This window comes from Lynx rufus, unplaced genomic scaffold (assembly GCF_022079265.1).
Source record: "Lynx rufus isolate CCGP_SWC_20201006 ecotype Redwood Valley unplaced genomic scaffold, mLynRuf1.p SCAF_6, whole genome shotgun sequence".
Classification (NCBI taxonomy): domain Eukaryota; kingdom Metazoa; phylum Chordata; class Mammalia; order Carnivora; family Felidae; genus Lynx; species Lynx rufus.
Window position 1 is genome coordinate 102,936,497 of NW_025814878.1, and position 24,115 is coordinate 102,960,611.

Genomic DNA, 24,115 nt, shown 5'->3' on the forward strand with positions numbered 1-24,115 from the left:
AGCATAAGTAATAAACATGTTTAAAAAATAAATAAAATAAGGTATGCTAAAGTTCTTACACTATCCAGGAGGTAGACAGAGATCATAATTACTTTTATGAAGACAAATACACATGTTAACTATTAAAAGAAAGAAAGAAATGAAATGATAATCTTCAATCCAGTAGAGGAGGAAGGCTGGCACATATCTAAAACAAAACCGAATAGGACATGTTCTGTAAAGGGGAAATAGCTGCAAAAGGAGGAAATGCAGAAATGTAAAATCCAAAAGCTCACACCTTAAAATTATAGAATCCTGAACTCGTAACAGTATGCCAGACCTGAAAAGCATCAGAAACCCATACTGCTAGGGCCAACCTACAGCAAACCTGTGATGCTTGAAGTCAGCTGTGACTCCCTACCTCCAAGGCTGGCTAAGGCCCTACCTACACACCTGAGTCACTGTTGACTTTCTAGTGTCCAGGACTTCATTACTCACTCTCCCTTTATCTCTCCAAACGTGCTCCCAATACAGGATTCCGGATCGCTTACATCGACTTACTATGAATGGAAGTCTGAGTTACTGTTTCCGGAGGTGTTTGGATTGAAGCCTTAGTCCTGAATTTGAATAAGTGCTTTGGTCTATTAGCAACTAGATTCGAGGCACCACTACACAGGAGTAGAGGAACTGGGAGCCCTTCCTTTGCTACTAAAGTGCCACAGCCCCAAATACAGTCTCCCACTTGAACTGTCGCGTATGACCTTGAATTCGTATCCACATGGCTTTTATGCTCTCTCAATTTCCAAAAGTTACTTGGAAAACATGAACAGTAATTTTCCATACCTGCCCAGATACAAACTTTAGAGATTTTACATGAAGACGACAGATGTGCTTTAACTGACATCACAAACGCATCCTACGAACGTGCTAGGTAGGGACAAGTATGAATATAAAGAGCCAATAATCTTTGTCCTCTGTTATCCTTAAGAATACCCTCTTCTCCTCTGGTCCAGTCCTCTTTGAAGAAAACGTTATAGTACAAACAAAACGGAAATAAGGTGGTTCAGTGATCTATCAGGAATTTTCTTTCTTGGGAAGGAAAATTTACTTTTGATAAATTAATAATAAATCAATCAATATAAGCCCCAAATCTGTTTCTCTCTCACGTCCCTAACGCTGTTTTAAGAATGAATGATTTCTGGGGCACCTGGGTGGCTCAGTCAGTTAAGCGTCTAGTTCTTCACCTCGTGGTTCATGAGATCGAGCCCCATGCCGGGCTCTGCGCTGACAGTGTGGAGCCTGTATGGGATTCTCTCTCTGCCCCTCCCCTGCGCGTTCTCTCTCTCTCACTCTCTCTCTAAATAAATAAATAAATAAGCATGAAAAATTAAAAGAAAAAAATGAATGATTTCTGACTTGCACCAAAATACAAACTCCTGACCCACTGGATCAAGTAGATGTGTGTTTTCAGCAGACATATCACTTGGGAACCTGCCATCAACTGGAGCATATGCATGTGGAAAATGTGCTCTTATTGTGAAAGCCACAGCTCCTTGTTAACACAAGTCCCGTACAATGAGAAAGCACATTCAGAACCGGGAAGCCAGGGAAAAGTGCAGGAGAGGGACATAAGCATGTTTTAACGGCTGTGATAATTTGCCATGAAAGGATGTTAAGGCCACAGCGCCTTGCTGCAGCATGCCATGTGCTGCTGAATTAAATTACTGCCATGCAGTCTGCTGGCGAAGGAATGTGTAAACAGGCCATATAGCCTTGCATCAGTTCCACAGAATGTTGCACAACACAAAATGCCTCTCGATGTGTCATTTCCTTCTTGGCCATCTTCCCAGCTCCTGACAGTCAGTCAACAACAAAAAAAAAAAGGACTGAAAGAGATTTAGAACTGCTCCTCTCAAGTGCACATTCCACCAACCACCAGACATGACCTCTACCGGTGCTCCTGACCGCACCCCCCATCCTTCTTAAAGAAAGGGAGAAAAGGAACAGTTGTGTGTGTGTGTGTGGGGGGGGGGGTTACCTGTTATTATCCTCTTAAGTCAAAGATTTTCAACAATGCTTTATACACTAGTAACTCAGTGTTTACTACTTTTGACCCTCAAATTTTGGCTTATGTTGGCTGACTTGTAAATATCAAACACAGCATTTCCCTGTAACTTCCATTCCTGGGGCAAGCTTCAGAGACAGCAAAGAACCAGGAGAAGTCTGCAAGGCAAGAAGGTACCAGCTTTTCTACTAATGCTTTGTGCTAAGGACTAAAATTCAGGCCTGTAGCATGAGGAGTATGGTTGAAGACCTATCATGATTTTCTCACACCGTCTTCACAGACAGAAAGAATGTGAATGCAAGAAGCTCCAACACCCTTAAACAAGTTCTTCTGCTATCCCTCCATCCAATACATTTTATATGTCCCCCGCCTTTCACAGGTGACCAACCTCTAAATACACCCAACCGCTGTCTATAAACCGCAGAGGACATGGGCCAACCACCATGAAAAGCCCATTCACCCAACTGGGATGAAGAGTAGTAGAGGAAGAAGGCCAGCCACCACTGAAATCAACTGGAGTGAGGAAAAGGCCAAGCCCTCCATGCTCTCCACCTTTCATGGGGCTGGAACACAGGCCTGGGCGGAACAGAATTGGAGATGATCCTGGCCCAGACTACCCTATGTTGTTTAAGTCTGTTACTTTAGGTTCGTAAGGTAAAATTTCTGCCACTGGAAGTGCCTTAAGAACACGGACTCATAAGGGCGCCTGGGTGGCTCAGGTGGTTAAGCGCCCAACTTCAGCTCAGGTCATGATCTCATGGCCCATGAGTTCAAGCCCCACATCAGGCTCTGTGCTAACAGCTCAGAGCCTGGCGCTGCTTCGGATTCTGTGTTTCCCTCACTCTCTGCCCCTCCCCCACCTGTGCACGCGTGTGCGCGCGTGCTCACCCTCTCTCAAAAAATAAATAAACATTCAGGTGCCTGGGTGGCTCCGTTGGTTAAGCGTCTGACTTCGGCTCAGGTCCTGATTTCACAGTTTATTGGTTCAAGCCCCATGTCAGGTTCTGTGCTGACAGCTCGGAGCCTGGACGGAGCCTGCTTTAGATTCTGTGTCTCCCTCTCTCTCTGCCCCTCCCCTGCTCACACTCTGTGTCTCTCTCTCAAAAATAAAGGTTAAAAAAAATTTTTTTTAATAAATAAATAAACATAAAATATTTTTTAAAAACACAGAATAATAACCTGATCTCTGAAGAAGTATAGATTTGTGATGCGCAGGTGAGAATGCGCCACCAGGAAAAGAAACCAGTTTGGCTGATGACCTAAGCCCGACAAGCTGAGCGAGCCAGGGTGCTGAGGCAGTCCGAGAAACACAAACACTGCCTTGCACTTCCAAAGAGCCTCTCCCTCACCGAAGTGCCAGCCCTGCTCCAGTCAAAATGCAGCCGAGCAGGGCAGCGTTGTAGGAAAGGAGTTTGATCAATCGGAAAGAGGCAGGGCTTCCTCCTTCTCCCACCAGGTCAGGACAGGTGGCTAGCTGGTCAGCAGTGAACAGTAGTGTCCCAGCAGATGGTGGCTTTGGTCTCTCCTTAAAGAGTGACTATGATCTGCTTCCCTAAGGCACACCACTCAAAACCCATCAGACAGCCACTCATGTGTGTTAGGTTATCGGGTCTGCAGATGTGCTGGCAAGTGAGAACTTCCAAAGCTGGGTGATATAAAGCATAAAACTTCCAGCCTCGTCCACTTGAGGATTCATAAAATACTTCTGCTACAGACTTGCCATGGTGCCAGCCAAAGCTAATAACCTCTTTGTGTTCAAACATCAAATGTTCTATTCTTATACGAGTATTGATCTGGTGCAGCTTGATTTGACCTGCTAATACCGAGCACCCCAAGGTAACACTCACCCTAAATTCATCTGATAATTACCAAATATCTCCAAGTCAGAAGGAAGCTACTATAATTAAAACTTGGGGGTCACTGCACAGAGCCTTTTTTAAAAAAAAGAAAACGGGGTGGGTGGGAAAGTAGGGTGAAGCCTTTGTGATCTTGATGGTTGGGTTCTTGAATGCACTGTAGCAGGGAAGAAGGCCCCTGTGATTGTGAATTAATATAATTAGAGGGGATTGGTTGGAGACTCAGGTTTCTCCTTAAAACTCTGATAAGAAGCTGCCATAGTGCGGCTGCCTGACCCCCAGCCTCACTTGTCCTGCCTCCTTGAGAGTTGCACACATCCTGTAAACTGTGGACAGAAAACCTTGCAGAACTTTTTTTTTTTAATTTCTAATTTATTTTTGAGGTGGAGGGGGAGCAAGTGGGGCAGGGCAGAGAGAGGGAGACAAAGACTCCGAAGCAGGCTCCAGGCTCTGAGCTGTCAGCACAGACATGAGACTCGAACTCACAAACCATGAGATCATGACCTGAGCCAAAGTCGGATGCTTTAACCAACTGAGCCACCCAGGCGCCCCACAACCTTGCAGAATGTTAAATGCCGCCCCCCAGATTAAGAAGTCAAGAGAGCTTTCATAAGGTGATACCTCAAAACAATCATTTCTCCTGTTGCAACAATGACATTTACCATCTAAGCACTTATGGAAGTTGATGATATTGGTGAGTGAGCCAATGAACCACTGCCCCCATCATTCATAGCTCTGTGGATTTCTTCCCCTTCAATCTAGGCTGCACCTGTATCTTGCTTCAACCAACAGTATATGGAAGAAGTGACTCCATGCCAGTTCTGAGCCTTAAGAAAGCCTAAAAGGTCCCACTCTCATAGCTTTGGGTGCCCTGACCTACCATATGAGAAGTCGGGCTGTGCTGGACAGACCACATGGAAAGGCCATGCAGAGGGGAAAGGCTCCAGGACTACATGGAGAGACAGAAAGGCCCCACTCCCCCGTTCCAACCTCCTTGCCATCCCACCGAGGCAGCAGATAGAAGAATGAAACCACCATGGATGCTCTGGCACCAGCCACAATCTTCCCACGGCCACACAAAAGACCCCAAGCAAGACTGCAGAAAACCGATCCAGATGAACCCCAGGCAGCCCGCCGAACCATGAGAAGTAATCACCTGGTTGTTGATTTCAGCCATTCTGTTTCGGGATCGTTTGTTATGTATCAATAGATCACTGAAAGAACAGCACGAGGATGTAAAGGATCCCCACTGTGGAAGGTGATTTTTTTTCTTTTTCCATCCTCTGCACAGCCAATAATACCTTTTCCCCATCAGCCCTCTTCCCTAACCCGGAACCACATCCCCGACGTGGCTAACCAAGCTTTCACCTTCCTGGAGAAAGTCTTGAAGTCAGACTGCAGTCAGGACCAAGGGCAGACGTGGAACAAAGGATCCTAATAGAAACTGATGTTTGAAAGAGGTAGGCATCCGGACGCACTGCTGCTGACGCTACACTGACTTCTCCCGCTTGCAGGAGGTCAAAACGCCTTGCCTCAACACAAGACGTACAAATTTGGGATCCTGGATATGATGTCATGTCTTAAAACGATAAGCTGGCAAAGAAAACAAATGGCATTTTGTAAAGATGTGCACCGTTTTCATGTTTACGCTACTTAAGATGAAGGTTCTAATAAGTCATCGGCTATGTTCCTTTCAAGGGAAGTTTTATAACCGAGATGAATCACAACTGCAGAAGATCAAAGTTAAAAAACATCAATGATGCCATGGGGTACTTTTTAATCTTGTAATGAGTGATGATCATGTGCTCTTATGAAGTGAGTCCAACTGCCAGCGCCAGATGTGTATATTGAGAAAAGAAGTTGTTTGTGATGTGACAGCACCGGTTCAGCTGCCAGAGACAAAAAACATGGAAGGATGAAACCTTTCTGATTTTTGAGTGAAAAGCAAGTCCTGGCAGATGTGCTGATAAGCAGGGCCTCAGAGGGGGGCACCAGTGCCATCGCGTCTTGGGATGCTTCTTTGCTGCCAATTTTGTTTCTCATCCCTTCTGCAGCGCTGTCCCCAGGCAGCATGAATACCTGCTCAAGGCACCGTTTCTAACACTTACGAGTGTCATGTACTAAGGCGCAGAAATTAGTAAAACCGTCTGCAAGAAGAAAAAAAAAATAGCCCACGGGGGAGCAGAATCTAGATTCTAATCTATTTCCCAGAAGCATATTATAAGCAAAACTCTACAGCAAACTTTTGACACTGAAGGGAATTTATGTAATAACAGCTAACACTTAACGGGCAGTAAATAGATGACAGTCACTGTGTTAGCATTTTACATACATTACATCATTTTACATCTCTGAAGCAACTGATGAGGAAAATACTGTTACTATTCTCACTCTAACAGATGAGGAAACTGAGGCAAACAGAGGTTAGGTGACTCACTTACCGCCATACAACTAGGAAGTGGTGGAGCTGGGATTTCAATCCAGACAGTCTGACACCAAAGCCCACACCCTCAATCACTGTGCTAGGCTGAATAAAGACCCAACCAGGTAACTCAGAATTTGTCCTTGTCCAAATAGCTGATCTACCAAAAGGAGCCTTTTCAACATATACTCTGATCTCTGGAAGAAGGAGTAAAATTCCATTAACAGGAATAAATGCTATAAAATCCTCAGCTTCATCAAACCATTACAATAATAAACAGATGAATCCTATCTCTAGGACAATCTCTACTTAAATAATTATAATTTTGCGGGAGAGAAGGCTAAAACAATTGCATTGTCTTTTTCTCTCTCCGTGGGAAAGCCTTTTTCTGAGGCCCTAGTCTGGAAAGGGTTAACAATGTAAGTCATTTGGAAATCTAGAGTAAGGGTTGGCAAACAGCAACTTGTATGCCAAATCTGACCCACCACCTGTTCTTGTAAATAAAGATTTATTGAAACACAGCCACAACCACTCACTTATGTATTGGCTAAGGCTGCTTTTAAGCTACAATGCCAGAGTTGAGCGCTTGTGGTAGGGAAAGATATGGCCCACAGAGCTGAAATTATTTACTATTTGACACTTCATAGAAAAAGTTTGCCACCCCACATTCTAGCCTTTTTTTTCCATTTAACATTATATATGTACCAATCAATCAAAATCTTATTATAGTTGAAGAAAATGGAAAACCCTGTGCATTTTTCACACCTGGGAGTCTCAAATTTAAAGAATAATATTGAGGGGCGCCTGGGTGGCTCAGCTGGTTAAGCATCCAAATTCGGCTGAGGTCATATCTCACAGTTCGTGGGTTCAAGCCCCGTGTTGGGCTCTGTGCTGACTGCTCAGAGCCTGGAGCCTGCTTCAGAATCTCCCTCTCTCTCTGCCCCTCCCCTGCTCACACTCTCTCTCTCAAAAATAAATAAACATTAAAAAAAAAAGAACAATATTGAGAAGAGTGCTATACAATGCCCAAGATCGCCAAGAGCAGAGCAGAAGGAAATAATACAGCACAGAGAGTCAAGGTTATAGGATTAAGATGTTACTGATACCATACCCATGCTTGTATCCAGGCACTGAGTTCGGCAAGCCACCTTGCATGATGTCAGAGAAATGACTTCACATTGTCACATAATTTCTGGTTTGTGAAAAATGTTACTCAGGCTAAGCTAGGGCAGTGGTCTGCCGCTCAAGAACTCTACCTACCCACCCCCCAAGCACCATCGGCAACACCCAAAGCCTAAACTCAGGTCACACATATACCATCTGCCCCCCTACTCTGAACCCTCCTTGCTTTCAGAGCACTTCTCAGCCTTTACAGGGCACAAGCCTATCAACTAATCACTTCTGCCAACAACCTCCTGGGAATGAGGGAATGGTATCCTCCCTTGAAAGAGAAGGGGCTTTCCTGAAGCTACCTTGCTTCCTCACCTTCTGTCACCCCTTTCAGAATGGGACAGCACCCACCCACCCTTCCCTGCTTCCTCCCCCAACCATCAACTTTTGAACATCAGCTCTGGAGTGTATGGACTCATACACAAACAGAGGCACGCAGACATACACACACATAATAGTGGTTTTTCCAAGAACTGAGAAAAGCTGCTGAGATCAGCAGGAAACATCTTTGAGAGATAAAGATTAGCAGTGCTGACTGTCAAAAGACTACTGTCCTGCTTTATGCATGATTGCAGTGGGTGTCCCTGCCTTTTGAGGAACTCAAGGGCTAATTAGATAACCTGTCTCCCATCACAAGGTGTCTTCCCCAATTTATGGCAGTCCAGAAAAGTCAGCCAAAGCACCAACCAGACAAGACAGCCCCTGTCTTGGACCTTAGAACCAGAGATTAGGGGCTACTGGAGACAGGTGTGTGACAATCGCCCAATAGACCGTTCGCAAACCAAACAGAGCCAGCGGTGACCCGACCTTGTGAACTGAGAAGAAGCAATACACATGAAAGGAGGAGAAAGGAAAAACCTCAAAGACTGGCTTTTGAGGCAGGAAACCTCCCTACTTCAGACAAGCAGTCAGCCTTTGTGAGAAGAGACAGTGGCAAGAAGGACCGAAGGCACTGTCTGTTCCCACTGCTAAAAGACACGCTACTTGGGGAGAGGAAAACATTACCAGCCCTTTTCTCTCAGTTCTAGGGAAAAAGAAGAAATGTCACTCTTACTGTCTAGACAGATGTATCATTATATAACAAATATTCTGCCAGTTGTACCTCCATCACAAACCAAATTAAACTCTCTAAACATAATAGCTAGGACTCCAATGTGCTCACTCATCAAGGGCAGAGTTCAATATGTTTCCATTGGCACAGAATTTTTCATGTTATATATATCAAATAATCTTTAATCTCTAAATATGTCTAAATGGTGCTGTACCAAGTTCGATCAAATCAGGTTTTTGGGGGGGGGGGGCGGGGGGCGGAGAAAGCCTGTCTCAATTTAGATTTAGGAGGAAAATGCATATTGATTGGCCCAAACAGATGATGGGCACTACCTTAAACAGACGCTGGATGAACCTTCTGGATGTCCAGACAGACAAATACACAAAGGCTGATTTAAACCTGGTTTGACTCTATCTGTTAAAAGAAACTATCTATAACAATTACCAGAACATGACCAAACAACAGTGTTGTAACAATCAAGCAAGTTATCATTTGCAAATAAATTCTTTGTAATTAAGCAGTGTGCTCTTTATAAAGGGAATTGAGTGGGCGAGCTAAAAAGTTAAGACACATTCTTAGACCATGGGAAACACACGCAAATGCTTTTTGACTAAGCTCAAGATTTTGCAGACTGTTGTTTTCTTCCTCAGCTCTCATGGGTCTGTTCTGCCCTGTCTATTGTGTGCAGTGGGGGAGCAGAATGCCTTAGCAAGGAGTTACAGTGACTGAATAATTGTCCACTCGTGTCCCCAAGCGGTGTAGGCCTTAGCGATTTTGTGGCAAAATCAAAAGTGTGATTTGATTTTCTACCAACTGTGAAGTTCGACTAACTGTCCCTCGTGAAAATACACACAGGTAAACACAGGTAGCAAACTCTGCAAAGAAACCATTTACATAAAAGTAGCACTAACTTCCTTGGGATTAGTTCCTGGGGGGGGGGGGTCTCCACACACCCTGTTACCATCTCCGATAGGAAGGCAAGTACTTACTTCTGGGTTCCCGGGGTCCATCCACTGTAACTTTAATAGCTCTGTGATAGGTGGCTACTTGGGGAGGGTTTGTGAAGACAGTTATGGTCAAGGTGAAACTCTTGCCTGCAGATGTAAAGGGGAAAATCCATAGTGAATATAAAAAGACAGTACCGATGATAACAGAGCAGCATAGACGTCCAGAAATTGCGCGTCGGCATCTCTGAGGAGCTCATGAAACCAACACAGGGGTCAGGACTCCTTGTTCTAAATTAGAAAGCCTGGGACGGCCACTTTACACAGTGATCACACACATGGCGTGTGTGGGTCATCGCCTCCATCGCCGCACTATACAAGAGGACTCCGGTTCCCAGAAAAGCTGCTCAGTGGCCACAGTTGTAATGAAAACAGAAACTCTGGTCCACTTGAGGAAGGTTCTCCTCCTTTCAGTTTTCTCCAACATCAGGAACACATCCAAACACAGACAATTTTAGACGTCTTTATTTAGGATTAGGTCATGACCCCATGAGAGAACAATAGTAAATCACTGTTGATTATGTTATTTACTTCACATGGCTTTAGCATTTCATTTGCTTAACTGCACTACAATAAGAAGATGAAAGAGGACGGTTCTTATGGGAATCATTTTAACAGGAGCCAGTGTCTCCTGTCCTGGTCTTAATGTGCCTGTGGTAGGATGATTTCATCATTACTGGAACAAAGTTTTTCTCCTCCCTGCCCACCCCCTTTCCCTAAACACCCATCCTTGCTGTTAAGTCTTGAAATAACTCCCTGACAGTGACTTATGTTTTGCTAAATGTATATGACATCTCCCAATACAAATACGAATTTTTGCTTTTAGCAGAGGGTGTGCTTCATTGAAATATTACATCTGATGTTTCAAATTAATGAGCTGAAGGTGATGAATGGGGGGTGGGGGGTTGGGAAAGACAAAAAAGTTTGGTAGCAGAATCGGATGTTTGCTTTCTCCAGAAGAAGATACCAGACTCTGCTACACAGACTCACTGACAGTTGTAATCAGTTAGATTTGCAACGGTTAGTCATGTCAGATAGTCAAAACTGCAAACTGTTACAAGACAGGAAAAGGTGGGCGTGAAACAGTGACTCAATAAAACCTTCAGCGATCTCAGGCCAGAGTATTCATTTGGCCTGCTCCTGTAACAGACCTTGAAACAGCTCATTTTGTTTTGTTTTTTGGTCAGAGACTGTTTTTCCCTCTACTGAAAGCTTGAGGGTATTAAATCAAAACACAAATCTTAAACAATATGTAGCAATGCAGAGTTTAATGCAATCTTTTCAAAGCTTAATATGGAACAGGTTATATACAAGGCTTAATGTAGAACAGGTCTTTGGCTGTCAAATCTAGTGAATGGGTTTTCTTTTCAACCCAGACCATGTAAGTTCCTAAAATATGTTTAAGACACACATCGTTTGTTACTCCATATATATAGTTTTAAGTCTCTTTGGCTATGCTTTTCCATGGCCAATATAAAAAAAAGGGGGGGGGGAGGAAAAACAGAAGTGGGGGAGGAGGGAGGACGGCAAAAGATGAATATTGATTAGAAAACTATTAAATGCCAGCCTTTTTATCTCATTTAATTATCTATAAGATAATTATAATAATTACATTATCTCATTTTAATCGTATCCAGTTAGGTTCATCACCCCCATTTCACAAATGAGGAAACCAAAGCCCAGGGAGGCTTAGTAATTCAACCACACAACTAATAAGAAGAAAAAAATCAGGGTCTGAACCCAGGTCTTCCAGAGTTTAAAATCAGTGTTCTTCTTTGTCAGAGAACATCCTAAACAATTAATTCGATAATTTATTTCTACACATGTCCCAATAAGCTCTATAAGACCAAGAAACAGTAAATATAAATCCACTAATGTAGTATCTCAGCCAGGATGATGAAAGCATTAATTCTGTAAGTATCACTGATCTATCATATTTCATCCATTATAGATCGAATGTTACATGGGTTTAAGAAATGCAGTTGTTTGGGTAGGGACCAGAGGATTTATTATAAACATTCAGGCTAGCTGGAAGAAAAAGGCAGCTGGGAGTCTAAGCTAATTACAAAAAACTCAGAATCTATAGAATTGGAGATTAGAATGTTGACTAGGAAGCCGCCGGATCCAGATCAAGACCTCAAAACAATGTAGAGATCTAGAGGAGTGAATGGGCTGTTTCCCTAGATTGAAAGTCAATTTATATTAAACCCTAGAAGATGACATTCTGGGTCGGATTAATGGTCCATGAGCCAGGACTGCAATCCTCCAAGGACAGTGCTTGGAAGGCAGTTGCCATCCATGTCGTGAATCTTAATAAATCAAGGATGTATAGGTCTCGATTGTCCTTAATGAGGGTAAGTAACTTGCTAGCAGTACAGTCCGTGAATTTGTCAAAAACTGGTTCTGGGAATACTTCTATTTGAGACTTTCACATCTTACTTAGACTATTAAAAGTCATCGGTGCTCCTCCCAAATTCAAACACCTTGCGTAAGAACAAAAGCCAATTATAAAATTCATTCTGTGAATATGAAGCATCTAAATGTTCAACGCATTACCAATAAACATTTCTTTTTCAAAACAGGTGGGTTTGGGGGCAGGGGGGAGAAACAAGCATTTAAGTACGACTACAATCTGCTAAATCAAATCCTGAGGAACAAGATGTACTTTACCAACGGAAATAAAAATCAAGGAGGTCCCTGCTACCTCTTATTGCCCATTCAGAAGGAACATGAACATCATGTTCAAGAAACTTCCAGAAACTACCACCCAACGAAGCAACTGGTTTTTCACCTTAAAAGTAATAACCAATTTCCTAAATCAAATGTTTACAGGAGTATTCACGATTTACTTACATTTTCAGAAAATTTTTGAAAAAAGCTTTTACCAAATTCCACTGCTTGTCACTTTCCATAAGTGATAAAAAAAAAAAAATTCAGGCTTCTGTTTAAAAAATGCAGGCTCCTAGTTAGGGAGCTAGCTCATGAGACAACTGAGTTACCATCCTTGGCTTCATCTAGGAACTACTTCCAAATTATTATGTCCTTAAGACATATTATTTTTTGAGATAAACATCGGACCTGTCATTGAAAGACAATTCTAACCTAGCCTGAGAGGCTATGAGGAACAGTCAATAGGGGAAGACTTCAAGCAAGGATTACATCTTAGATTGATAGAGTGCCCTGCTCTGCACAGTGCAGGTACTTACAAATGCTTGTAAACTGAAAGCAGCATGTTTGATAGGAAAGTGAAGAAGCACACCAAGAAAACTTAAGGACTAAATATTTCTGTTTCAATAGCGAACACAGACTTCCGTTGAAAATATAAAGGCGAAAAAAGGAAAAGACAACTAAAAACCTTAAGCCACTCCTAACTTAATACAAGTGTCACTGATGCTCTACTGTTAATTCAAAGTACTTTCAAAAGTCAGCTGAGAACCCATAATGTCAAAGTCAGTAGTGAAGTGCCTCCCTTATAAATCTAAAAACTGTGTTTCGATTTCTGAGAATTTATATCTCTACCACTGAAAAGAAAAGAAAAAGTGTTAACATTCAAGAAACTTGCTGGTTGTCGTTTTTTAAGGCTACTCAAAAGAGAAATTTTAAATGGCTGGGGGGAAAAAAATACAATGGTATTTTCATCTTCATCGTGATGATGATCCAGACTTCCTAACTGAGGAGGAATGCAGAAGTGTGAAAATCAAAGAGGAAGCCGGAAAGAGTTTTTTTAGAAAGCAGGTCAGGTACACAGGCAGGTTAAAGGGTTTCCTGCCACTGAAACACTGACCCTTTTTTTTTTTTTTTCAAAGAATGGTATCCCTTATCAATGCTATCTTTTTTTCCTCTTCATTTTAGTTTGATATTACTGTTTCCTTTCACATAACGTTCATGCCATGATATAAAAATCTATTATTAGTGATAAATCAATTTTTCTTTCTCTCTCCACACGCTCCCCCCCCCCCCAACCCCCAATCTAAGTCTCGAAGACAAGTCTGGACCAATTTCTCCATCCTGCCTCTGGCAACAGACTGTAGCATTTCAGATCCTCCACCAAGTCCCGGCTGCTTCAAAGGAAAAATCCTACTTTCTTCAGTTAAGATCATAAGAAATATAGGGGGAGGGGGTCAGCTCTGTTTGGACATAATTACACTTCATCAAAAGAAGCTTTCTTCATCTTCCATGCGTGAAAAGTCTGCAAGCAGTTAAGTCTGTCTTTTTTTTTTTTTAAATATAAAAATTGCTATTTGGGAAACCAGCCAAAACTCAGAAAGCCAATATAGTAAAACAGTGCACACCCTTTGTTTCTCTTTGAAGTTTCTTAAATAAATATGTTGAGGGTTTACAAAGTACACTATCACTTTGCCATAGTTTCTACTCAAATTGATCAGAGAAAAGTCATGCAGCATCTATGTAATACAAAGGTAAGGTAAATGGAAACACTAGCTTGAATCTGTAAGGTATAGTGTCCAGTCTTTTACATACAGAAATTCATTACTCTAATTAAAAACAAAATAAGGTTACATAAGAAGAAAGATGCAATTCAGACCATGCAGGTAAATCATCATGTTCAAATTGTTCTTGATTCCTACTAGAAAAAAGAGAAACTTTTATTGTACTGTGGACCTGTACCAGTTAACAGAAAAAAAAAAAATAAAAAAGAATATACACTTGACACCCAATCAGTCAACAGTGAGATAGGATGTGTCTTTTTTTCTTTTAATGAAAGTAAACTAAACCTGATGCAGAGATAACCCCTTTAGTTTTGAGTCGACCAGAGGTTCTGAGCCTCATTTTATTTCAAACAACCTTTCAGTGACAGTATCTCATTAGCATGCATCATTTTTTTTTTAAGTTAAAAAGTACAGCTTCTTGGCCCTGTTCCTAGAAAGTAAACTAAAACTACTCATCGGAAACAGCCTTGCTTGAATTTCCCTTATCAAGTTTTTACAATGGTAATAATATGACATCTGATCCAAACTAAAGAGCAATTATCGGACATGGCTTAAAAATTGATGCTTCTTATTTCCTAATTCAAACCTGGGTAGAAGTCCTTCCATAGGTCGTTATAATTTATTTCACCTCAGTCCTAAAGTGGTCTATTTTCTCTCTTCGTATCGAAACACTTAAAATGGAAATATTAGATTCAGTAAATACATAAATGAACAGAATACTTCTCATGAAGGACTATTAAAATTCTCTCCACGGGAAAAATAAAAGGCAAAATGTTGGTCTCCTTAGAGACTATTTTCTAAAACATTAATCCCCCTTGTTTTCTATTTTATAATCTTTTTAAGGACTCCCAATATTTGAATATGGATGCGGCTGGGGGAGACCCTCAAATAATGTGGGAATTATTTAGTCTTAATCACTCATGTGTCTGGGCAACTCTATACGGTCATTCTAGCATGCGTAACGCATCATTCTGTACAGGCTTCTGTAAAAAACTATGATTTTTTTTTAAATAGAATCTTATTACAAGAGTAAGTTAAATCATAGGGAGGTAACGTGATAGATAAGTGAAGAACATTAGGCCGGCTGTCCTTGCTACGACTTACAACAAAATTGATACTATCAGGAAATTGATCTATCGCATTCTTTTTTCTTTCTTCTCTGCCACTCAATTTATTCAGCCATTTGGCATCTCATAATTCAGAACTTAAACCTCCAACTGTTCTCTCCACCTAATGTGCTCACGCCCAGTGGAATTAGGGACCAGTTTTTGTGAAAACACTGTTTGAATTTTCAATATCATAAAACAAATGAAAAAGGCCTGAGTACTCAAAAACACACTCAACTTCATCTGGACATACTTAAATAAAACCTTCAGTAATTCTATTCAGCAGAAGAAGGTGCTGATTTGTATACACACTAGCCTACATTTCCTCAGAAGATCCTAATGTGTTTATTCCACTATCAATATTAAAAATCAGAGACCTACCTCTTCCACTCCGGCCCACAAATCTCAGATCGTTGAACCTCGCTACTTGGTTTTTCATAACAGCAGAGGCATTTCGGAGCTCGGCAGAATAATTTTCGTCGTTGCCCGCCATGACGGTAACCACAGTTCCATCTGGTACCTCTCCCAGGGCCACCACCTACATAAAACAGGAAACACAGCGGCAATAATGGCACATCAGAAAAGCTTCAAAACTGAGACTATATTCCCAGTGTAAATGATGTTGAGACTATATTCCCACTGTAAATGATGTGTCTTATCAGGATTTAGTGCTCCAGTCCAGTAATGGCAGACAGGAATGAAGCATCTGCATACGGGTCAGGATGCCACTTCAAACAGACCAACGTTTCAGGGTCCACCCATTTCAAAGGCAGCAAAAGTTTCCTTCATTTGTTGCTGGATTCTTCACAGAATACATGTACATTTTTATTAAATCCCCATGTTAGGTTGTCCATAGGAATTATGCCACAGAAGGAAGGCTGATGCCCCATCTGCAGATTGCATTGTACATATTAAGGCACCGCCTGTCTGCAGCCTGGAGCGCCCCGAGGTGTGGTCTCATCCAGATCACAGGCTAAAAAAAGAAAGTCTGGTCAGCTCTATGGGAGAAGACATTCGGATGAAATCTCAGAGTTCCCGGCTATATGGAAGCCTAAATATGGTGGGGTATCCAGCACTACGTTTCATCTCCTTACTTTGGGCTACATATTCAGCTGTTAATCACACTGCAAATAATTACTGAATGCCCACTCCGGGGTTAGATACAGACAAAGCCATCAAGAAACTTAAAGTCTAGGTGCAGAATAAAAGGTACATAACGAGGACGAAAACGGTCACTGACAAATGAGTGGTACAGATCCAAAATACACCCTTGGCCAAACTTGATTCTGTCTTGTCCCATCTGCCATTTTGGAATGACACAGATGCCTCCTTCACCTTCAACAGCTAACCTGCAACAGATGAACTCAGTCAAGGAAGGATCCAGACAATCGGTCTTTGAGGTCAATAAACATTTGCACCGCTCCAGGGCTAGGGATCACACTGGCAACCAAGGTCAGCTGACTCGCAAACGGGCGCCCCTGTTTAACAAGAAGCCTGGTAAGGGAATGCCGCTGGGGGAGACAGGCTGCACAGGCTGCACTGTCACACAGACACACTATTCTTGATCCATTACCCACCCCCTGCCCCTCGATAATATCCTCTCTCTCCACTAACTTCCAGGATCCTACATTCAGATTATTTCTGCCTCTTCCTCATTCAGCTTCCAGATGCCCTTGTGGTTACTAGGCAATGGCTCCAGCTAAGGTAGCCCACCAGTCTCTGATAATAACACCCATGTGCACTCGCCTGTCTGGCAAATATCCCACTGACCCTTCTGCGCCTCGTGCTGGCCCTCTCCTTTGTCGAGATTTCCACAAGGCAAACCTAAGCATTTAATTCCATGCTCCCAATGCAATTTGTAAATACTCTCATTAAAGCAACTTTTTTATAGTGTGATAAAACAGACACCGTAACTACGCTTTAGGGCTGAGTTCTCCCCACCCATGACCCCCATCCCAGTCCTCCTCTCCTACACAGCCTCTATTCTGGCCAGGCAAACAACCAACCACGCAAAAAAGTTGTCAATATATACATATATATATATATATATATATATATATGTATATATATATATATATATTTTTTTTTTTTTTTTGCCCTTGCTTTTCTCTTAGGCTGTTTCTCAATTCCATTCCCTCTTTAACACTTCATTATTCAGCTTAAAATCCTATAGCCTTCCCTCTAGAGCCCACTTCCACAGCACCCCGCTGCACTCAAATGATCCTCATTTCCATGTACATATATTAGTGATCTACCTAATCCTTGTGATATACTAGACCAAAGCGGTGAGACTCACTCCTAGGAAACCAGATTATACACTGGAAACTACATGAGGGAAGGGCCTTCATCAGTCTTGCTCACCACCAAATGCCCAGTGCCCAAACATTACCTGGCACATAGTAAGTGTTTGGTAAATTCTTTTGAAAGAAACTGATGAAAGGGTTCCATGAAGGGCACCACCTCCCACAGCAAATAGTCTGTGAGGCTCCCAGCTAACACTCTAAGAGAGAGAACCAGTTAAAGGCTGAGTCAGCATCTCCCGGTAACAGCAACATGCTCTTGCAATCAAACTAGTTTTCTGACAACTTTTTCTGTCCTAGAGAAGAGGGAATTGCTGACTATCCTCCTGGTTACTCTGTTCAGTCTGAGAAATCTCCCAGGTCAGGGGCCAGTCCCTCGAGGACATGATTTCCTCCTTGCACCCTTGATCTAATGTCTCAAGGGGCTATGGAATAGAGGTAATGCTGTACTCCTACTGGACACAATATGCTTTTCAATTTTTTTGAATTCACAAGGCCAAAAATGTGAACATTTGAAGACACTGAAACAACTGATCATGTTTGGCCAGTATTCATCTGAAAGTTTGACATTTTTTACACTCAGCATATCACGTTTTAGCACCTGCTGTGTGGCTTTTGATGTCAAAGTAAATATGGAAGCAGTAAGCATACTAACAAAGGCAGAAAGGTTTGTACTGCTCGGAAAAAAATGAATGCACCTAAAATCAAGAGGCCGCTGTTTTTTCTCACCTCTCTTATACATCTGCTATGATGTCACACAAATAATTTCATCTCCAGGAACCACAGTTTTCCAATAAAAATTAGAAATAATATTTTCAAGTCTACATAATATAGAATATACTATATAAGTAGAGTGTAATTGTAATGATGTTCTTTTTGTAAAATGAGGAGGCTCACTTCAGTTCCAAGTCTGCTGTGTGCTAAACATGGGCTTTCACTTATAAGCATCCCGAAAGCATTCAATTGGACATGTAATTCTCTACTTCATGTCCTGAAACGTTTGTTTTGTGTGTTGTGTTTGGTTTTTTGTTTTTTTTTTTGTTTTTGGTGTTGTTGAGAGATAGAAGATGGCTGCTGATGGGTTTCACTTCTGTCTGGCTAAATTTAAAAAAAAAGAAAGAAAGAAATCTGCCCCAATATAAAGATTTTCAAGAGTTCTGGGACATTATTATTTTACTGCATATTTTTAACATAATGGACTTTTTTTTACTTAGAAGAAAAGGAAAATTGATTCAATATGGAAAAATATGAAAGAAAAGATCCCTAAGAGTGAAATACACAAATCCACTTTTCTTTGCTTAAGCAAAATAATGACCACGTTAAATATTGGTATGTTTTATGTATTCCACTTAATAACAAAACAAAAAGGTAATCACAGATTGTGTGAGTCTTCTATGAGGCTTAGAACTTGGCCTAAAAATGAAATGCTCACAACAATGTGGTGACAACTTTTCCTGTTATGGCTGAACTCTGTTTTAATGGCTAAATATATTGGGGGTTTTTCTACAATTCACTCTACCAAATCTGATGCCTAATGTTTTTCTGAGGAAAGAAAAGAGGGAGGGAGTACTGTATTTGACTTTATATCAATCAGAAGTATAATTATATGTCAGAGGGTTTTAAAAGAAAAAGTAGATCTCTGAAGCTAAAAAGTTTCCCTTAGAGATTCTCAACTGTGTTTATCTAAAAGAAAACCAAAAGAATCAAGAAATTTTTACACATTTCATCTGTACCAAACCCAAGCAATGGAAAACATTTTAAGGGGTAGAGAGCAGTCAAAAATCGCTCTTTAACTGGTTAGGAGTAAGCACACATTAAAATTTGTTTCCATACTACCCAACACAAAAGATCCGTTCTGCAAAGAACAGTTTGTGATGAAATCTTGACAATTACATTTCTAGGTGTTTTTAAAATATAAAGTCTACAAAGTCAAGAAACTTCAGGGAGAAGAGGGAAGTAATTTTGTGTCCTGACATTTTAGAACAGAGAAAAAAGTTCCTTTATTTAGCACACCTCACTATAACTAGCATTTAAACCATATGATACGAAGCTGGTACAAAATAAAGTAAAAGGATACTTAACTCTAGAAGCTACTGAAATTTTATATGAGACTCCTTATGACTAAATCTGTGAATTACCCTAAAAAAGCAGCAATAGAGAATTACCTCAGGCCCTTAAAATTGTTTTTGTGGTATTTTTGCATGGAAATTAAAATTGCCTATGACATTTCCATGGACAAAAGTCTAGTTTTAACCAATCAATTGCTCTTAACAGACCAATATCATTTGGCACATTGTACCTGCAGCAAAATTGAAATATAATTATTTTTCAAGATAAAGTCTGATCAAATCTTTGTTTGGAATCAAAAGCTGTAAGGGAGCAACTGCAAAATGGAAAACTTTAATTCTTATGGCAATTATTTAAAGATAACTTTAAACTAGTAAAACGTTTCACAAATGTTATAGTGAATATTTAGAATTTAACCTAGAATTCAGGAAAACCTGACTGAATTGTAGAGAAAAAATAAATGCAATATAAAATACCATTTCATAATTTAAAAAATATATGTCAAAGAAAAATTTGATGGAAATTATATCAGTACAAGCTAGGAATTTATGGGCCATGTTTCAAACTGGTTTAGATCATCTAACAATGAATGTTCTGGCATTTTGAAAGGAGACAAACAGCAATGCTAAAGGGGAGAAAATAATGAAAGATATCTTAACCATGCCTGTTTCCAAACAGAAGTTTCCTTAAAATTTTTTAAAAATGTATTTTCCTCCTAAAATTATTTGTTTCAATTACCTTTCATATATTCAGTCCTAAAATTTTAAACTTTAATTCATATTGCATCTAAAGGCAGAACACAAGAAATGCATCTGTCCTCACACAACTTGAAATCTATCATCATTTACATAATTCTACTTAATAATGCATAGTTGACTTAACCAAGTTTTAAAAGATTTAATAACCTGTTCTCCTTTGTTTAGGTATAATCACATTCATAAAGATACAAACAGAAAGCCTAATCATTATATACCTTAGGAAAATACAACTCCCTGATGTCAACTATTTATTAGCTGCATACTTGTTTTTGAAGAGAAAAATGGCCAACGAGGTTGAAAAAAATTATTTTCAAATAGAAATTGCTCCATCATTTTGAAACTCTACTTATGACAAATACTGAAAGGTTATCATTAAACATATAGAATTAACTATGAGCAATAGATCATATAACTAAAAATGTGTTTTCTTTCTTTAACGTTGCCAGAAAAACATATGATACTGGTAAGTATACAGCCCAGTGTTCCCTAACTTAAAACAGCACAATAGCCTTGCACCATTTTTAGTTTTAAAATATACATCTGGACTTAAAATTTCTGCATAGTGTTTCAGCTTGAAGCTATTTAAAGCAACTGAGTTATAAACCCTGAACACCAGGCTTCATGGTGGAAATGCTGACAGACCTCTGACTGTAAGGGTGCTACTGGATATAAGGCTGACATGTTCTCTCCACTATTTCTACCAGACCATTAGCTAATGAACTGAATTTGCAAGCTTTTTTTTTCTTTTTTTTTCTTTTTTTCTTTTTTTGGTCGCTAGAATTATCTAGGACAGAAAGGGCATGGGATCCTCTAATAGTATCCCTTAACTATTTTAAGCGTTCAGTGAGATACACCTGAAAGAAATGTTAAAAATATTTATTTCCATTTCCTTGACACCTGGAAGGACTGAACATTACAAAACTGCAGAACTTTGTTAAAAATATAATACAAATAAACAACTTTGCATATTTTAAAACATACTAGTTGTCTTTGCAGTTTTACATGCTGCATATAAACAAATCATTACGTATTCTTGCATAATCCCAAAACAAGATCAGATGAACGACACTAATATGTTACTTATGTCTTAACATAATACACTGTCAATATCATTTTGAAGCATCATTTTAAATTAACACATCAAAATACCATGTACTGAACTCATTTCTGATTCTCTATAGTGCTGAGTTCAGTGTCACAGATATAAAATATGGGCTCAATATATATATTAATTGGAATACCAGATTTCTCAACAATTAAGTTCTGTATGTGTTTTTTAGGTATATTTACCTACCTACTATCTACCCAACAACACAATAACTTTGTACACAGCGCTAAATATGATAGCCAAATTGCGGTCACCACTTTTAAAACTGAGACTTCTTCATATTATTTCTTCATTGCAGATGTATTTGATTATGTTACAAGGGTGTGGAAAGTCTACTGATCTCAGGCTTTTATCTCAAAAGAAAGGTAAAGGGAGATCGTTTTTACTAACATTCAGATGAAAACAATAAAAAATGTCAAAATCTGGATGTTCCAAATCTCTACACATCTTTCTCAGCAGAGACAAAACTTGTATACTGAGTGGATCTCAGACATCACCCTCTGTCTAAATTTTGTTAAATAAGGTATGGAGGTTGGAGAACACAGCGAATTAGGTCTTAAGTTAACTCAATTTATTTTTCAATCAATACGAATTAAAATACTCAATTTAATATGGTCATGTATAATCTATGGTTTTGCTTACAGGTCAGAAGTAAAACTGCTCTGTAATTAACAATAGGATGATTAGTAGCAAAGAAAACAATTTATTTTCAAAATCATTTTTAAAGGGTGGTAATGAGAAAACCTAAAAATAACCAAAATATCTGAGAATAGCTCAAACGACATTGCATTCTGTCAAGTTCCATGCAAATTCATTGCGTTCTTACCAAGAAGATCATTTCTATCCAAAATACCAAGGCTCAAAATCAACTCAGGACCATAAATGTAGGAAAATAGTTCAAGACAGTTATACATTGAACATGTTTAGCAGAAAAAACGGAATGCAGAATACCGTAACACCTAAACGAGATTTTTTAAAATTAAGTACCTACCCATCTATTTTCATATATCTTGATTTTGAATGCCTGACGTGGCATTTAGGGACAAAATATCTACTTATTTGTACTTGCTGTTTTCATCCAGGTTTTTTGTTTGTGTTTTTAGGGGTTTGGCGGGGGGGGGGGGGGGGGGGGAGGTGGAAACAAATTTCCACTCTTCGCTTAAGGCGAATTAGAACATTCTGGGCCTGTGGACGATGAATGTAAAAGACATCTCTTGTTATGGAAATTCGAATTTCTACAATTCACATACATTCTGAGCTTTTCATATTTCAAGGAGGAAAACATTAACCTACAAAATGGGTGGTTTATAAAGGGAGAAATGGAACGGTAAACACACACACACAATTTCTTGAACCAACTGCAAAATGAAACTTGCCCCAGAATGCAACATCCCCTTTCCTTAACAATTCATTCTGATTTCTGTTCTGATGTAAGACCCATCTAGATAACCAGCTCTAATTGACCTGGACTCCTCTTCCTTTCCACCCCACCCACACACGGAATCTGAATTGGTGCGTGGGGCGGCGGCGGGAGGGGGGTGATCCACAACTGGGAACTGCCAGTGGCCTGTGGGAGTTTGGCCCCAGGGTGCACAGTGGCGGGGCTGGCACGATTCCTCACTACCCCCCGGCCCCCCAGGCCTTGCTTACCCTGATCTCCACAGATCCCAAAACCCAGGGACCCAGGCCCACCTTCCCAAGTTCAGAGGCTAGACAGGGCCGGAAGCGTCTTCCTGGGAGTGCTCTCCTCCCTGTCTGGCTCACCGCCCCCTCCATCTCGGGCGTCCAGTCCCGCGAGTGTGGACTGCCCGGTTTCACCGTTTCCCCATCAACCCGGTGCGTGCCGGGCCCTGGGGGCTCCGCGTCTCCCCCTGGCGAAGGCCGTCCCGGGAAACCTAGACCGCCTCATGGAGAACCATCCGACTGCTGCGAGAGGCTTCGGACCCTGCACTCTCAACCTGCCTAGCCGCTGCCTGCCGCTCCGGCTGCAGACACCCGCCCTCCAACTAACGGGTCGGCGGGGCGGGCGGAGGAGGCCGCGGGCGCCCCGGGAGCGCTCTCAGGCCTCGGGGGTCGCTCCTCCGCGCCCTGGCCACCCGCCGGAGCCTCCCACGACCTTTCAGAAACAGAAGGGCCCTTTGAGATTTAGGTCCTTTAAAAGTACCAGTAAGAGAAATCCGCAAACTTTCACCTCCGTTTTCCAAGCGAGCGAGCCAAAGGCATTTCACGGGTTTCCCTCATCCCTCCCAGGTGGGGCGAGGCGGGGAGCTGGGTCCAGACTCCCAGAGGCGGCCCGAGCCCCCGCCCCCTCCATTGGCCTCCTCCCCGCACTCGAGGGTCCAGCGCGCGGGACTCCGGGGCTCTCCCGCCTCGGGGCGCGCGGCGACCCTGGCGGCCCCGCCTTCCTCCCGGTAACGGGAACTGGCGCGGGTCTGCGAGCCGAGCAAACGCCCCCGTCCTGCCTCCCCCTCGCTCGCTCCCAGAGTCCCTAGGTTCGCCAGGGACCCTCTTGGACACCGGTCATGCGGCCCACGCGCTGCAGCCGGCACCCGGCGCCCCGCCCCGGACGCGAACGCCCGGCGCCGGCACCCCACGAACACTGGCCCACGAGTCCGGGAGGGGCCGCGGCCGCTGAGGCTCACGCGGGTTAGAGAAGGGGGCGCCAAGCCGGGCGGAGGGGCGTCCGGCTGGGACAGGACAGGGTAGTGGCGCGCAGGACCCCGGGGAGGGCGGCGCGGGCAGCCCGCGGTGTCGGGAGGGTGGGCTGCCCAGCGCGGTGGA

The 24,115-nt window shown here is 41.7% G+C and overlaps 1 protein-coding gene across 6 annotated transcripts in view; it reads right to left on the minus strand.

Annotated features, from left to right (window-relative positions):
* Positions 1–24,115, minus strand: part of RUNX2 (RUNX family transcription factor 2) — a 235,203-nt gene that overhangs the window by 209,820 nt on the left and 1,268 nt on the right. For 5 of the 6 annotated variants that reach the window (XM_047101636.1, XM_047101633.1, XM_047101639.1 and 2 more), the window contains exons 2-3: positions 15,483–15,639; positions 9,533–9,637 (exon numbers count right to left, since the gene is read on the minus strand). In XM_047101636.1, the coding sequence (XP_046957592.1) occupies positions 9,533–9,637; positions 15,483–15,639 (262 nt within the window). The remainder of the gene's footprint in view (positions 1–9,532; positions 9,638–15,482; positions 15,640–24,115) is intronic. The other variant, XM_047101638.1, reaches the window with a different exon arrangement.